The sequence below is a fragment of the Rhodnius prolixus genome, unplaced genomic scaffold (genome assembly GCF_049639745.1).
Source record: "Rhodnius prolixus isolate KJV_2025 unplaced genomic scaffold, Rpr scaffold_4, whole genome shotgun sequence".
Lineage (NCBI taxonomy): Eukaryota > Metazoa > Arthropoda > Insecta > Hemiptera > Reduviidae > Rhodnius > Rhodnius prolixus.
Genome location: NW_027411614.1, coordinates 30952238 through 30967950, shown reverse-complemented (window position 1 = coordinate 30967950; position 15713 = coordinate 30952238). Strand labels below are relative to the sequence as shown.

General features: G+C 30.5%; 1 protein-coding gene and 1 long non-coding RNA gene across 3 annotated transcripts in view; one reads left to right on the top strand and one right to left on the bottom strand.

Annotated features, from left to right (window-relative positions):
* The window catches only part of Neto (Neuropilin and tolloid-like), a 428343-nt gene that overhangs the window by 42524 nt on the left and 370106 nt on the right, over window positions 1-15713 (bottom strand). The window contains exon 1 of one of the 2 annotated variants that reach the window (XM_074130383.1): window positions 3423-3588. The exons of the other annotated variant lie outside the window; for it this stretch is intronic. Within the exon in view, the coding sequence (XP_073986484.1) occupies window positions 3423-3435 (13 nt within the window). The 5' untranslated portion in view covers window positions 3436-3588. Of the gene's footprint in view, window positions 1-3422; window positions 3589-15713 lie in introns of those variants that run through there. 2 annotated transcript variants of the gene reach the window in all.
* On the top strand, window positions 3897-13354 carry LOC141455372 (uncharacterized). The gene is made up of 3 exons (XR_012459232.1): window positions 3897-4123; window positions 5801-5917; window positions 12368-13354. It is a non-coding gene; the product is annotated as an uncharacterized lncRNA (long non-coding RNA).

The window sequence follows — 15713 nt, the reverse complement described above, 5'->3', positions numbered from 1 at the left end:
TATGCGTAAACAGGAATGACTAATCGAAGAATGCGCAGTTTTCGATGAGTCAGCGAAAACTGCGCAGTCAGCGAAATGTCATTAGAAAACTATCGTTATGCGAAACATCGCTCGCTATAAGAATCAATTTGTTTTACTCATTATGCGAATTACTCGTTAAGCGAGGTGCTCGTTATGCGAGGTTCCACTGTATTTGTATTGAGAGATTAGGAATATTTGTTGTACTTATAAAAAGTATAGAAGGAATATTTAAAACTTAAAAGATGTATTATATAAAATTTTTCAAATCTTAACCGTGTTCATTATTAATAGTTATAAAAATGGCATAATACTAATTCATGTTCGTATTATTTTTCAAATTAAGAAAGAAGTAGGGTTTTAGGTTCATTCATTTTTTAATTTTGGGTTTATTGTTTTCTTTGTTATCAATAATACAGACATAAATTTTTACATTAAAGATCACAACGAAAAATAACGAATTTTGATTACAGAAATAGCGTACTATGTGAACATTCCAATAATGGTAATAATAAATGGTATTACTACAATGAGATACCATGGCAAAAATAATTTATAATCATTTTTCTCATTTTCTCTTTGTTTTCAACTTATTTCTCTAATTTCTCACAGAATTTAATACAAATTTTAAAAGCAAAGATAACTTTCTAATCAGGATATATCCACTCACTAGTTAAAGAATAAATCTCTTGATATGAAAGCCTGCTTCTGTTATTCGAATTATTGATAGAGGCATGATAAACATGAACATGTGAGCCATGTTGAGCGAATATAATTTGTAACTTATATTTTGGTTTTTCTGTTAAACAGTGCTTTTAAAAGAAACTATTATTGAAAATGATTTCTTTCTGAAAATATGATTGTGGTGAACTAAGTAAAAAAGAAGATCTTTGTAATAGGGAAGGGATTAGCTATGAGGTTAGCATACTGGACTCCCACGCGGAGGTCCCGGGTTCGAATCCAGCAGCTGACCCTTAGATTTTCTCTTCCTAGGAGCTTCTTACAGCTCACTGTCCGGTGATGGACAGAGTTGTCTGTAACGAGAGAACACTGTCCGGAGGCCGGCAGTGCACTGGAAAAAGCTCCGGGCGCTAATGACCTCAGCTGTTGATGCGCCAAAAAAAAAAAAAAAAAAAAAGATCTTTGTAATAAAACATATATTTTCAATATTTTTTATCTTCCCATAGGAACAGTTTATAAGATGCTCATCACAATGTAGTCGGCATGTGAATGAGTAAATGATTCCATATGTAAATAAATATAAAAGAGAAAAATAAATATCTAATGTTAAGGCAAACATTAAGAATTCACTTGCACAACTAGTTGAATATTTACAAATGATCGAGAAGATGAATTTTAATGAGCAATGATTAATGAATATTGAACTCATACAAATGTAGCGTGGCATTGATGAATGTTGCCTCACTGGCATTGGGTTATATTATATACTTACAAAGCGGAGTTGGGCCTTCAGAATTCAAAGAACCAATTCTAGCACTGAACTGTTAGCACATCTCTTTTACTCTGGCTGTCCACACTGAAGAACAGTTGGTGGCTCAGTGTGGAAAGTAGAGATAATTTTTTACATAGACCAAAGCGTGAGCACGAACTAGCGTTATGACTCAAAACTGTACAGAACTAAGTTGGGTTGACGAGATATTGCATGCTTTTCTCTCCTTAATCAGAAATTCAAGATGATTGATATATGGACATTGCTATCTCTCCAGAGATACAGATTTTGAAATGCAATCAATATGGGCTTCACCAGCTTCTAAGATAGGGTAGGGGCAGATCAAAATTTATTTTACTGGTGGAATACGAGAACTGGGCCTTCGGTATTGTCTTTTTCTTGCCTGAAAAAAAAAGTTCAGTATTTTTTAGGATTTGGGATTCGACAATACCTTTTAGACCTTCAAATCTTCATTTCTTTCCCTTCATTGAATTGTACCGAAATATGACCGTTGGGGGTCAAAACTGACCTTACTATCTCTTATGGATGAGCATTGAATAAAGATAATAATTTTTAACCCCACATAAGAAATGGTTGTTAATCAAAACAATAATGCAAAGTAAATTTTGTTACGGACAAGAGCAGTAGGAGATAGAAATGTTAGTTATGCAGTTGAACTGGCCAGTCAGGGTGTCAGTATTCGAATAATGTTTTTCTATTGACGGCAAACACTTCACGGGTTGATTCAGTCACTTACAGACTGTTCTAGTTTAAAGTAATAAAATATAGCCAACTAGTACAGCCTGTGCCATCTAGCAGATAATTTTGTTACAATACAAAAGAACTTAGGTGCAAAAGTCAAATATTTGCTAAGCTGGCCAAGACACAATCCTAACAAATGAATTCTTCTGCCATCTATCAGAATGTAAAAACTACGCCTGTTTGGTTTAACAGACTATTTCACTTCTATGTTTAATACTAATCAACAGAGTAGGTATAATCACAATCAATTTTTTAAAAAAAGAATATTCTAGTTTTACTTATCACTAGATCCCTTGATAAAAAAAATAGTACAAACCTTGTTAAACAATACAGAACAAACTATTATTACTTACCTAGTTCAATATTAGTTACGCCAAAAATATTCTATTAAAATCAATAATTATAGCGATATTTTTAATATCGCTGTATAGAAATTATTAAACTTATACAAACTTAATAAGAAGGAAATGGTTTTAATTTATTTAATGAATATAATGGTTTAAGTACATATTTTATATCAACATATAATAATTGAATTAGCTGTACAATATATAATCAAATTATTAAAATAGATATTCACTCTAAGGAAATGGTACTTTTCCGTTAGCCGGGCGCAAATGTCGCCAATTGTGAACCAAACGCGAGCCAAGTCAACGGAAAAAAGTCGAAAACGTTCAACTATAAACAAATATTAATTAATAGTAAGCAAAACAAGTTCAACTATAAACAAATATTAATGAATTGTAAAGAAAACAGTTTTACCCAATACTGTTTTTCGCTTGCGCCCGGCTAACGGAAAAGTACCCTTTTTTGTTCCCTAAAGAATTGAGACAGATATGAGTAACTTTTCACTTACGATCTGAATTATTTCTAACAAACTGAGAAGAAGCTCGTAAATAGTGTACACTAAGCATAGGAGTAGGCCTACTTCCCCAAGGAATGCCGGCTTCCATTTACGGTAAATTTGGGAATAAGTAATTTTACTTCAACTAATTGGGAATCAGATTGCAAAACAAATTGTCAAATGCTGAGTAAAAAAAAAAAAAAAATAAGAAGAAAACGAAGAAAAGGAAAATTATAAAATAAATCTTAAATTGAGACTAACTCAATTATAAAAGTATTGAACATTACTTTAGAAGTTAATGCTGCAATATAATATAAATAAACTGCAAATGGCATATGTCTCTCTTACTTTTTTTGTTCATTCTTCATTCTTTTTGGTAGAAACAAAACAAAATAATTGGATCACTGAAAACATTTGTAATAAAAGAACATAATTTGTCACAAGAATTCTCCACTTTTTTAATAAACATTGAAGTTTACACACATTCACCACACTAAACTTGTAAACTAAAGTAGAAGGTTAAATTAAATAAAAATCAATTGAGCCGAAGAATACCGATAATTACCGACTACATTCGGGTAGTTACAGTTGAAGCAGATAGAGGAAGGTAACAGGCGGCTAAGGCAGCATGGGTTCTGACCCACGTAAAATCTTTGTGTTAGTGAGGTGATTCCAAGAATTTAGTCACTAACACAAAGATTTTACATGGGTCAGAACCCATGGTGCCTTAGCCGCCTGTTACCTTCCTCTATCTGTTTCAACTGTAACTACCCGAATGTAGTCGGCAATAATCGGTATTCTTCGGCTCGGTTAATATTTAAATTAACCTTCTACTTTAGATTACTAGTTGATATTTTAACAAAATCCAAAGAGGTTATAAGTATTAGGCTAATTTTTAAAAGAAATTCACAAATCATTTTATTGAATGATGTTATTATTATTATTTTTTGTAAGTGAATACTAAATGTTAATAAAGAATGTAATGTAAAACACATTGGAGTTATAAAACAGAACTAAAAATAAAACTTAAATGAGGAGCCTAATTCTTGGTTAGTTTTGTAATTAATGTTTTATTAAGTTTGGTGAGCGTATAATATAAAGAAAAGTGTATATTTATCTAATTATATATACGTACATAAGCGGTTATAAATATGTTTGTACTTGAGTTGTGTATTGGCTTCGTTACTATTGATACCGTGTGTTGTTTTAGCTGATTTCTAAATGGTTTTTAGGCTGATTTAATTCAAGATTTTTGGCAGACGTATTTATTAAAGGATATTCTGTGCACTTATGAAATTTAGTGAAATTCTGACGAACAGTTTTCAAGATATTAATTTTCGTATTAATAAAATCAATGGATTGTAGGAACTTGGCTTGATACAAAGTTCAAGTTTGTATAAACTTTTTAGATTTATAACCATTTACTTACGGAAGGTATTTGTACACTTATATACATTATATTATCTTTTCTACTAAAATGAGCACTAACGATAGTAATGATAAGTTTGAAATACTTCTTGGAGAAATTGGTCAGATAAGTCAAGCTTTAAATACTATTCAGCAAAGGTTTTCTGAGTTAAAAACGGAAAATCAAGGTCTCTCAACCAGTACGATATTAGTAGTTTAAACAAGTAATATTCACCATACTTGTGCAAATCTAATACTTTTATTGGAAGCAGAGGCATTGTTAAGGCTTTCCTCTAAAAAATAAAGGTAAAGGATGTAAAGGCAAAATCTTATGTTATTAAGAAAAAGAAAATGAGTTAAAATTCCAAATTTGGAGATTTTTTCGGGTAGTTTCATTTACTGAATGGATTGTTCAATTTTTATGAAAATAAATCCTAGAATATTTTCGAAACTTAACAATTTTTATAACATACGATAACCTCTCAAACTTTTGTTTAAATTATTTATTCTAAGGATAATTCATTAATTCTAAGATAGCTAGATGGATTATGCATTGAATAGTAATTTAATTGTGATATACGGTTTTACAAACTCAGAGTATAAGAAAATATATAAGCTAAAAACTAGAGAGCTGTAGTAAAAGAAGTGTTATGCAAATAATGAAAAATGTGCATACCTTTTTATGCAGACATAAATTTTCCCTCTTTTTTCCCAATACGTTCAGACAATAATCACGGTGTTACATTAAAAAAAAAAAAAATCTACAAATATAAGGAATTTGATTTACTAACTCCTAACCTAAAGAAAAAGAAAAAAATAATAAGCGAGGATTTTAATGGGATAAAAGCTTGAAAAAGTGCAGGATAGGTTTTTATCAGTGCAGTTTTTAATTTATTTTGTTTTGGTAGTAACTCTACCATTGCGGATTTTATTTTTTAATCTAATACAATGTATTAATATAAATTATGGTTTTAAAAATACAAATATACATATATGACTGAAATGAAAGTAATTAGAATACAATAATTTAAAGTAAAATGCACTTAACTTATTCTGATACTAAATTCAAATGACTGAGTTCAATTTAAATATGAATTGAATTATACGAGTATAATAAATGATGTGATTTAGAATGTTTCGTTGGAACCGTTTGTTGGAAATACTCCCGCGTAATTATTGTTTGTGTTCTCTCGAATGAGTTGTTGAAATGTCCTTTGGCTTGCCTGAGGAGCCTCTTTATGAATTTTTAGGTGTTGTTACCTCACTCCTTTTGGCACTTTAAGTCTCTGATTTCTCACTTTAAACTATTTCTTTCACAGTAACGATGATATCCACTGGTCTTTACTACTAATCTATCATCAATGGAGGCACATGAATGCCCAGAAGAAGAAGAAGAATCATCTCCCGTTCTCTGGATTGGTTCTTCCTCCCATTTTGTGAGTAAGATTAAATATTAAAACAAAATATTCATTCACCTACTTATGACGCCTTCATAGGTACATTTTAATGAATTTAACAGAAACATAATGAAACTGTATGCTTTTGTGAACACCCTCATTGTTAAGTTCATTGTTAGTGCATTAAAGTTGTCCTTAAGTGCTCAGTAAGTTTAAGTTCATTAAGACTTAACTGGATGGTTGCAGTTGTGAGTGGGAGAGACTTAGTAGGAACTTACTTGAAAGTTGAGATTGGATTATTTAGGTTAGAGAAGAAGAAGAAGTGGATGGAAGGGTTAAAGGAAATTAGTTCGAACTGATTGAGAAATAGAAGAAAAGTTATGGTGACTGTAAAGGAGGAAAATGTATTAGGGAAATCTTGAAAGCTTTGCACAAGGAGCACAATTAACTTCAATATCTTGGAAAGAGATAAGGTCGGATTTAGCAAACTATTTCTAAAATGAGTATCAGATATCTTGAAATATTAGTTTTGTTTTTTAAAGTTTGAACCAAGGATAAACCGTGAACATCGTCCCGTCAACAAGAAGAGTAGAAAAATGTATTATGTTCCATCGTGTGCATTCAAACGATTTCTCTTACTGCAGCTCTCAAAACTTTACATTTTATTACACTCTGTGTTTGTAATTATTACACTCTGTGTTTGTAAAACTGAAAACCACAATGAAATTACCGTCGAAAGCGAAGACCAATCTCACCTTAGAATAGAAATGTATTATCTTAGAGTAAATAATTCAAATATGTTACAGACTTTTCTCCAGTAACTGCGAACAATTCTTTCTGGAATGCTGGGTGCTTAGTCACTTTCAAAATGAATAATAATAACTTAAAAGTATTTATTAAAATTTGTGTTAGATAGGTAATGATTTTTTTTTATATACAAAACTCAACAAGACATAGTTACGCTCAGTATGGCTTTCGAAATAAATATATTTTTTGTTTTGAAAAAATTAAAATAAAATTAAACCTGGTGCATAATAATTTTAACTGATATCAAAGTTACATGTTGAAAACATATTACATAAATAAGTTGAAGAATTGAAATTAAGTATATGTACATTTAACGTAAATAAAAACATGACTATAAGATAACTTTAAAAGAGAAAGTAACCATTTTAGAATGCTGACAGATTGGAAAAAGAAAGAGATAATAGTAAATAAATGAATGTATAGATTTGATAATAGTATAAAATTAGGAATATGGAACAAATACTGCTTCCACCAATGATAATTTAGGAAACTTATTAGTCGATTTGACTTCAAAAAACAAATAAAAGTCTTTACCTGCTCACTTTAAATAGCATAAACTGTAATTTTTCACGACAGTTATGATTAAGGAACGGATTTTTATGTATTTAAAAATGCCAAATATTTAATTAGAATATGCATTTATTTTCGTCAATTATGTGGAAAATATGTGATTTTCTTAAAATATTTTCTGGAATATTTAAGTAAAATGGACATTTTTTTTTATGAAAATGGATTTTTTTTTTTGGGGGGGGGCAAGTTATAATTATTTATACAACAAAGAACATTTTTACTATTTATAAAAAGATGTGTTACATTTTCAATTTTGAAAACTTCACTCTTCGAAATTGTTTGCAACCACATGAAATTTCAAATGTTGGAACGTAAAGTGACGACGATCTGGGCGTAAGATGGACTTGTAACGACTAAAAGATCGTTCAACATCTACAGATGTTATAGGTGCCTTGCTGAAAGAAGTTATCTCGTTGGTTGTAAAGGGTACACGATGTTCTGAGGTGACTTCTGTTCCACTGATAATATCAGAAATCTGGCAGATGGTCTCCCACCCTTTGTTCTTGCTCAGTACTTCTACCAGTTTTGATCTGATCAGATCTTCCTTATTCCCAGGTATTCCTTCCACTTTTTCGATGTCTTTTTTTAACGTTGGACACGTTTTCTGTCAGTCGAACATTTTGGGACTCAAGTTGGGTAATGGCTTGTGCAAGAAATACGCAATTGTCAGAAAAGAATACACTAAGTGACCGAACGAAATGAATTGAACACTTCAACGAACGAGCTGAAAGAACAGACAACTTCAAAGAACTAACAAGTGCCCGTCACTGTTTAGCAGCATTCTGTGTAAATTACAATAACCATTGTACCCACTGTGATTCACAGCCCTACAGTCTGTGGTTCACAGTTCCTGTCAACCACCTCCCAATTATGAAAATATGCCCAAAATGAAAAAATATGTACATATTTTGATTAAATATGTAGAAATATTTATTTATTTTAATCAAATATGTATAAATATGCGATAACATCCAAATATGTGGAAATATGTGAAATAAAAGTAGACTCAAACGGCTTAAGAAGTGTCAGTATGAATACTTCTAGTTGAAAAACGTCTGTAAATTGCCTAGAAAAAAATATGTAAATACATACGAATCCGTTCCCTAGTTATGATTGTTATTATGTTATTTATTTTTTTAAAGACAATATTTTGATCAGAACTATTTCTACTTTATTTTATTATTACTAGTGTTTTTATTTCATTTTCATCTATTTTAAATCTAATATAAAAACCTCTTTTGTTTAAATCATTTTGTGGAAATGTCATAATAACTAAAACAATAATAATGGAATGTTTATTAAGAATATTTAAATGAACATGAAGTAAAAATTGAAATATCTTTATTATTTTTACTTTCACTGTTTCATTATTATTTTATTTTACTCTACAGATTGACTAATTTTGTTAATTTTCTCATTTATTTTCTGTACAACAAACTGTTAGATGTAACACATGCAACTCCTTGCTTGTAAAGTGTACACTTAAAAGCAATAATTAATTAAAATTGGTTATATAGAAGAAATTACTGAACAGGTATCAAAAAAATAAATGTACAATTAAAAATTCTATGAGACGGCAAACTTTTACACCAACTAACAAAATAAAACTTACCCCTACAAAGAAGAGAGGAAATGACAACTCATACTTTACTAACAAAACCAATTTTGCTCGGTTGTGAACTGAGAAGCCTTATGTATTAAATGGTTCGTGCCTAGAATTCGATATCCCCAAGCTTGTGTACGGCTTTATTACTGCAATTAATGTGCTCACATAAATCTGATGACGAATTTTTCTTAGAAGCTGGAGTTTGTCTAAAAGTATAGATGAACTTTTTACACATTATTTTAGGTTAGATAATAATAATCGTTTTTTGGTATCAATTTGAGTAGAATTTTGCGCTTATTGAGTTTACAACGATTCATTACAGGAGTGATAAGTGTCTCATTAGGCACTGGTTTTACAACTTTGGGTACCCCATCAACAATAATCTCGACTAAATATTTTAAATTAGTATCAATCAATCAATAGTTATTTATTTAACAAGTGTGGAAAGTAGTACTTTTCCTCACGCGAGGCAGGGTTAGCACGCACGAGCGAGCGAAGCGATGCGAGTGCAAGTGCAAATTGCCGAGTGTGAGGAAAATACTTTACACTAGAGTTAAATATTATATTTTTTCTGCAACCATTTATTAACTAATAAAATTAAAAATTTCATTTTTACAGTCTACAAAAAGTAATTTATTTATTATAAACATTTATTGTTATATTACAATTATTTACATTACTTATTACATTTTCTGCTGTTTCTTTTATTGAAGGAGGAGTGTTTTCTAAACAGGCATCACTAGAATCCATTTTAAATTTCTATAAGGTAACACTATAACCTTTTTAACTGTTATAATTAAAAATATCTAATTATTTATTAAAGTATTATTTTTATTTCTATATTCCTTTCAATTTTTATTTCATTTTTTAATATTCGTTTTTTAATTATTTAGATAAAATAAATTTAAATAAGCTTATTAAAGTTTTACAGAAAATATTTATGTTAATAACAAAACTTCTTATATCAAGGAAGCACAATAAAGTTTATCCACTCACTTGTGCGGAAAGTGACACTAATGGGAATTTCCCCCCACAAGTGTGGGAAGTTGGGCATTACACAGCTGATTTTAATTGAGTAATGAGAACTTCCATACATGGTTGCAGAAAATATTTATTTGTTGTATTCAGCTACAGCTGGTTACAAGAGTAGTGTTTATATATTTTATGTATTACATAGAGAAATAGTAAAAACAATAACAATCAAGTATAATTCTGATATTTTAAATTAGTAGAAATGTTGTTAATTAGAATTTAAAAAGTACGTAAGTTAGAGAAAGTACTGACAATGGCTCACTAGGTAATACATTAGTTGCTCTAGTGATAAAGGAAAGCTTTGCAAACAGTACAAACTATTTCTTTCTGGTGTGAATTATTCCCAGGGTAATAAAGCAATTTCGGTAGTATAAATGAAATATTTATTGTTGCCAGCCAACAAGCAAGACACATAGAAGGTAATCAGAGCTTATTGTTAATCTAAAGAATTTAAGGAATGGTTTCAGTTGTATCATTTGAAAGCTACAAACTATTACCGTTAGTACGATAGCAACTTTACTGGAACATTCATCTAGTACCTAATGACAGTGGGCTATAGGTATTAGGTGAATCGCACACAATTGCGGTTTAGGTGTAGCCGGAGAATATGAGAGAGCTTGTGTGCGTGTGAACGAGTGAGGTTTCAGGAACAAATGGTCATTAGACCTATAGGTATAAGGGCTAAAAGCGATGACCCAATAACCCAATTTGCTAGATGAGTCTTATGGCCAATAGATTCCCAGCAATTCCAGGCCGCCTCCACCTACTTTACACCACTGCCATCTCTCTACACCTACAAACGTTACCATACTAGTATCGATTCCTGGGGAAAACAAGGCTTTCAAACGGTGCACGGTGCGTACCAACCCCCTTTTTATCGCCTAGGAATACAAAACAGTTTTTCACTTTTTCACACTGTTGCTTTTCTCTACCTACAAGTTGTACCATCCTCATAAACCTTTTTTGTTGTTTAAAGTTCCCTCATATAAATAAATTATTAAATAACTGAAACGCGTACAAAAATAACCATCTTTTCAGTTCCCCTGTTTCATAGAAACATCTTAATCTTCTTTTAACAACAAAAGTTACATCGGCCCACATCTTTCATGATTTGAAATTCTTATTATAATCTTGAGATTTATCTCATTCTATTTATAATTTAACCAATTTAATATCTTTGCTACAAATAAGTAAAGAAGTTGTTTGGAGATAAATGAATGGTAGGGATTGGTCGGCTCTTGCTGCCTATGTTCGAGATGCGTATCACCGTCGCTCGAGCATTATTTAAGAGATTACTTTATAATTTTATTACTATTATTTACTGTTTGTTTTGTAATGGAAAAATTGAAATTTAATTTGTTTATTTTTATACAACCTTATTATTACTTATTATTATTATTTTTCTTTTTGTAATAAGTGGCAACTCGCCTAACGGCCTATGACTAAGGCTATACATTTTGTTAAATTTTCAATGTAAATAAATAACTAAATAAAAAAATGTTTAATGATAATAAATAAAGAAGTTAAATTGTTGTTCATTCTTTTTGGTGACTGATTCATAGTTTAAATAGGATGAAACAATAATTGCCATTTCAGTCGAGTAAAATTTATTTTGCCTAGGGGCTAGGTCATCTTCAGGGCTAGTTTACAAAGTAATATTTTTACATTCCAAAGCTAGTGTGTCTTCTGTCTTGTCTGTCCAGCCTATGAACAGACAAGACAGAAGACACACTAGCTTTGGAATGTAAAAATATTACTTTGTAAACTAGCCCTGAAGATGACCTAGCCCAGGGTTCGGCAACCTATTTTAAGTAGAGAGCCATTTCTCCTTAAATAATTTTAATAAATCTTACCAAGAGCCGCAAGGATGATAGAGTGTAAACAACTCTGTAGATCATTTGTATTCACAAATTATTATTTTATGATATTCAATAACATTTAAATGTTTTATATATTTATTTCCATATATTGCAAAGTAAATAAACAAATAAATAATAACTAAACCTGTGTTTGAATGAAAATGTCGGCAGTCCTATATATTACGTACTGTATTTTTATAGAATTCTATTCAATTTCAAACCTATCACATTTAAAATTCTTTGTGAAAAAATATCTTCATTTAAATAAATGAAATTTGCATTTGTTTCAATAAAATTGAAATATACAATTTATTTTGGACAGGCTGAAGAGCCACAAAATTTGGATAAAAGAGCCACACGCGGCTCGCGAGCCGCGGGTTGCCGACCCCTGACCTAGCCCCTAGGTCGAAAGCTCGGCAAAATAAATTTTACTCGCCTGAAATGGCAATTATTTTTTCATCCTAAAGAAGTTAAACTTTGACTATTTCAAGATTCAATTTACCTGTTTTGAAATTATTAATTTTCTAATACTCAAGTGACTCTTAATGATGAATTATTTTATTTTTGTTCAAATTTCATCATTAATTTTTATTACGTTTAATATTTTGATTAAAGTGGTCGTGCCTTAACCTGCGTGACTTCTACATACATCTCATTGCTAACAAGGTAAGATGGAACACCGATTCAACATACGACCTCATTCATGCTCTTATTTCATGGTATTAGTTATAGAAGAGGAGTGAGGATTTATAGTTTTATCCCTTGTTTTCTTTACCATTAATTAACTTCTTATGTAAATGAATCAAAATATTGTAAACAAGAATAAGTAATATCTAATTTATATTCTACTGTAGCCTTTATCCTAATGGAAGACGAAGAGATTTGTGAATATAGATAGGCGTGCAGGATATTAAACTAATTTTGCTGTGCTATTATTGTTAATGCCTATTATTATTAATAATTTTCATTAATATTTCATTTCATTATATTTGTTTAGGTATTTTATCTTTGCATTTTATAAGTTAGATTGCTTGTTGTTTGCAAGAATAAGCTTACTTAGTTCTATTGTTTGCAAGTTTATATTATTTTAGTGTGTAATAGCTTTTATCTATATTTGTAAATAAATGAAGTTGTTACTAAATGATTGCACTTTCGAATAGAGAGGTAAATAGGTTCTATATCTATTGGAGTTAAATTATAAAACTTAACGGTGAAGTTCTTGTGAATACATCTAATTTAGTTTTAAGTTAAGGAAATAAGTTTTAATTATTTTACAAATACCTTGATAATAAGTATGTTTAAATATACTTTTTATTTACTAGAACAATGTTAACGAGGAAGAAAAACTGGAAAAAGATATAAGGTGATGATAGAAACATTCTTATAAATACGGACGAATTTGCCTCCTAGAGACATTCTGTAAGATGATTTTAAAGCAGTTTTTCAGCAGCAAGTCTGAAATCTCAGATAATTATAGAGAATCTTCAACAATTTAAACATATTTTACATCAAAATATATCATAGCATATAACCTACAAGTTGCCATGGTTATATTAGTATCCATTCTTGTAGGCAATACATTACTCTCAGAGGCCTTTCTAAGCTGACTAACAACTCTTATAACTTTAAATTGAGCATCGTACCAGTACGTCTTTGACTTGTTTTTGCGATTAAACTATCCAACTTCTAAATGAGGATCCCTCTGCAATCTGTTGACCTTCTTTTATCATTTCATATCCATCAACACACCACATTTTTCACGTTATCTGTATTATATCCTTTAAACCCTTCAGGGAATTCGAACTTACGTTCAGGCAATTGTCTTTATACCCATCATTTAAGTAATTCATTTAATCTTCCTTGAGTCTATAAATTACAAATAGTCCAAGAATCACAAAACAATGTTCTATATTTTGTACAGTTCTTAACATAAAAATATAGTTTTTTTTAGTTAAGGTGTAATAGTTAATCAGACATGCGAATGACTTGGAATATGCCTACCATTTCATTCCCCTTACCCATCAACTTCCATTGCTTATTTTTTAGTATTTCTGCGAGGCATCTGTGAAACATTTATCGTATAATTTTGTGATGCTGTAGGACTCAAAATAGATATTTCTGATTCAAACTGCGCCTGCCTTCACAGCTTAGAAAACGCTCTAGAAATGTGTTACACGTAGTTAAATGATTAAAATGCTAATTCCGATAAGGAATGCTAATTCTATAATTGATAAGAAAAGGTAAAAAATAATTATGGCAAAACAAATTCTTTAAAAATTCTAAAGCATATTTACGTTATCATTTTTGCTTTTTTACTCTAATGAATAAATAAAAAGGTGTATCTGATAAATCTAGAATATAAGAATATATATTTTCATAAAAGTAAAAGAAAAAAGAAAGGAGCTTTCATGAAAAACTTGTTTGTTTCGTTCCCTTCCTTTATCATGAACTGGTTTTCCCGACTTTCCTAACTCCCACCATCTCTCATGCTTTTATCGTACTCTGACTTTTTCATTTATTTCAGCATACCCTTCTTTGCACAAGCGGAATGATTTCATTTGCTCCACTACATTTTTGTAAAGTTAATTTAAGTGCTTGCATTTTAGAAATATATTATGGGAATAAATAATAAAACACCAGAATATAACTTATTTATTTTTTTTCCCTTTGAAATGTATTTTTCTTTTATTAGCAGATATTTTCTACCTCTCGGTTTAGGAGGGGGGTGCTTGAAACAAAAATTTTGGGGACAACAAAAGTTTTCTTTATTGTAGATAAAAAAAAAAAAAATAGAACAATATTTTCTGTAAGTGTCAAATTCTTTGCTCGACCTACTTATAGATATTTCCAACTTTTACGAAATGAAGTTGGTGACGGGCACTGAACTTCATTATCTTTCCAAGTTAGGGCTTGCGAGATTGCAGCGAAAGAACGACTTATATTTTTGGGAGACCATTATTAATAATGCTTCCGATAGAACACTTTGTGCGAATAACACCTATCCGGGTCGACATCAATTAGGAAAGAATGAATAAATCAAATTGAAGGGGTAGGTTTTCATCTTTAGAGTGTGCTTACTTAAAGATTTCCCAAATTTTGTTGGATGAATATGGTAGAATTGGATGGAATGATTGTTTACTACTTTAATGGGCACTCCCATCAAATATTTTTCTTTTGTTAATCATTTTGAAAATTTACTAAACCTATCAGGTCCTTCAGAGACTATACAGGGTGAACCAGTAAGTATTGTCCATAGGCCTACCGTGTGAAGTACATCTAAAGTGGAGTTCAATGACGTAATGGCCAACTTCATATTTTCCACCGTAAAAAATGAATTAATTAAAAAAAAAAATTCTGATCTCTCTGAAATATTTGAGAAAATGTTAGGAAATATTTTAAACAAGTACTATTTTTATAAACGAAAATTCATATGTACTTACTCCAGATTACAATTTCACACACAACTACACTGTTAAAAAAAAAATGTAGATAAACCTTAAGTAACCTTTTTTTTAAGTGCAATTTGTAACCTTTGGCTTCCTTATTTTAAGACAATCTACTGTAAAAATTGACTTCTGGCCCATCTAAAAGAGTTTTCAATGAATTAAACAACTTGATAACTAACACTGTTGAGTGCTCGTGAACACGTTTTCTTGTAAAACAAACGTAATTTTTCATACGAAGATAAAAGGAATCCTGGAAAATGATACACCGTTTGAAAGCCCACTAAACAAGGAAACTTTTATAAAAAGTGCCAGCACCTAGGTCTGATAATGATCCCCATAAGGACCTAATGAGTTTTCTTCAAAAATTTCGATTACTTTTATTTTTCCAGCATTCGGTGGAAGATTGAGGCGGTTTGGAAAACAACTTATGCTTCGAAATGGTATCAATTTTTATAAAATTTATCTGTCTTTCTAACCGTGTCATCAGAATCGAATTCGGACTAAAACTTTCTGAG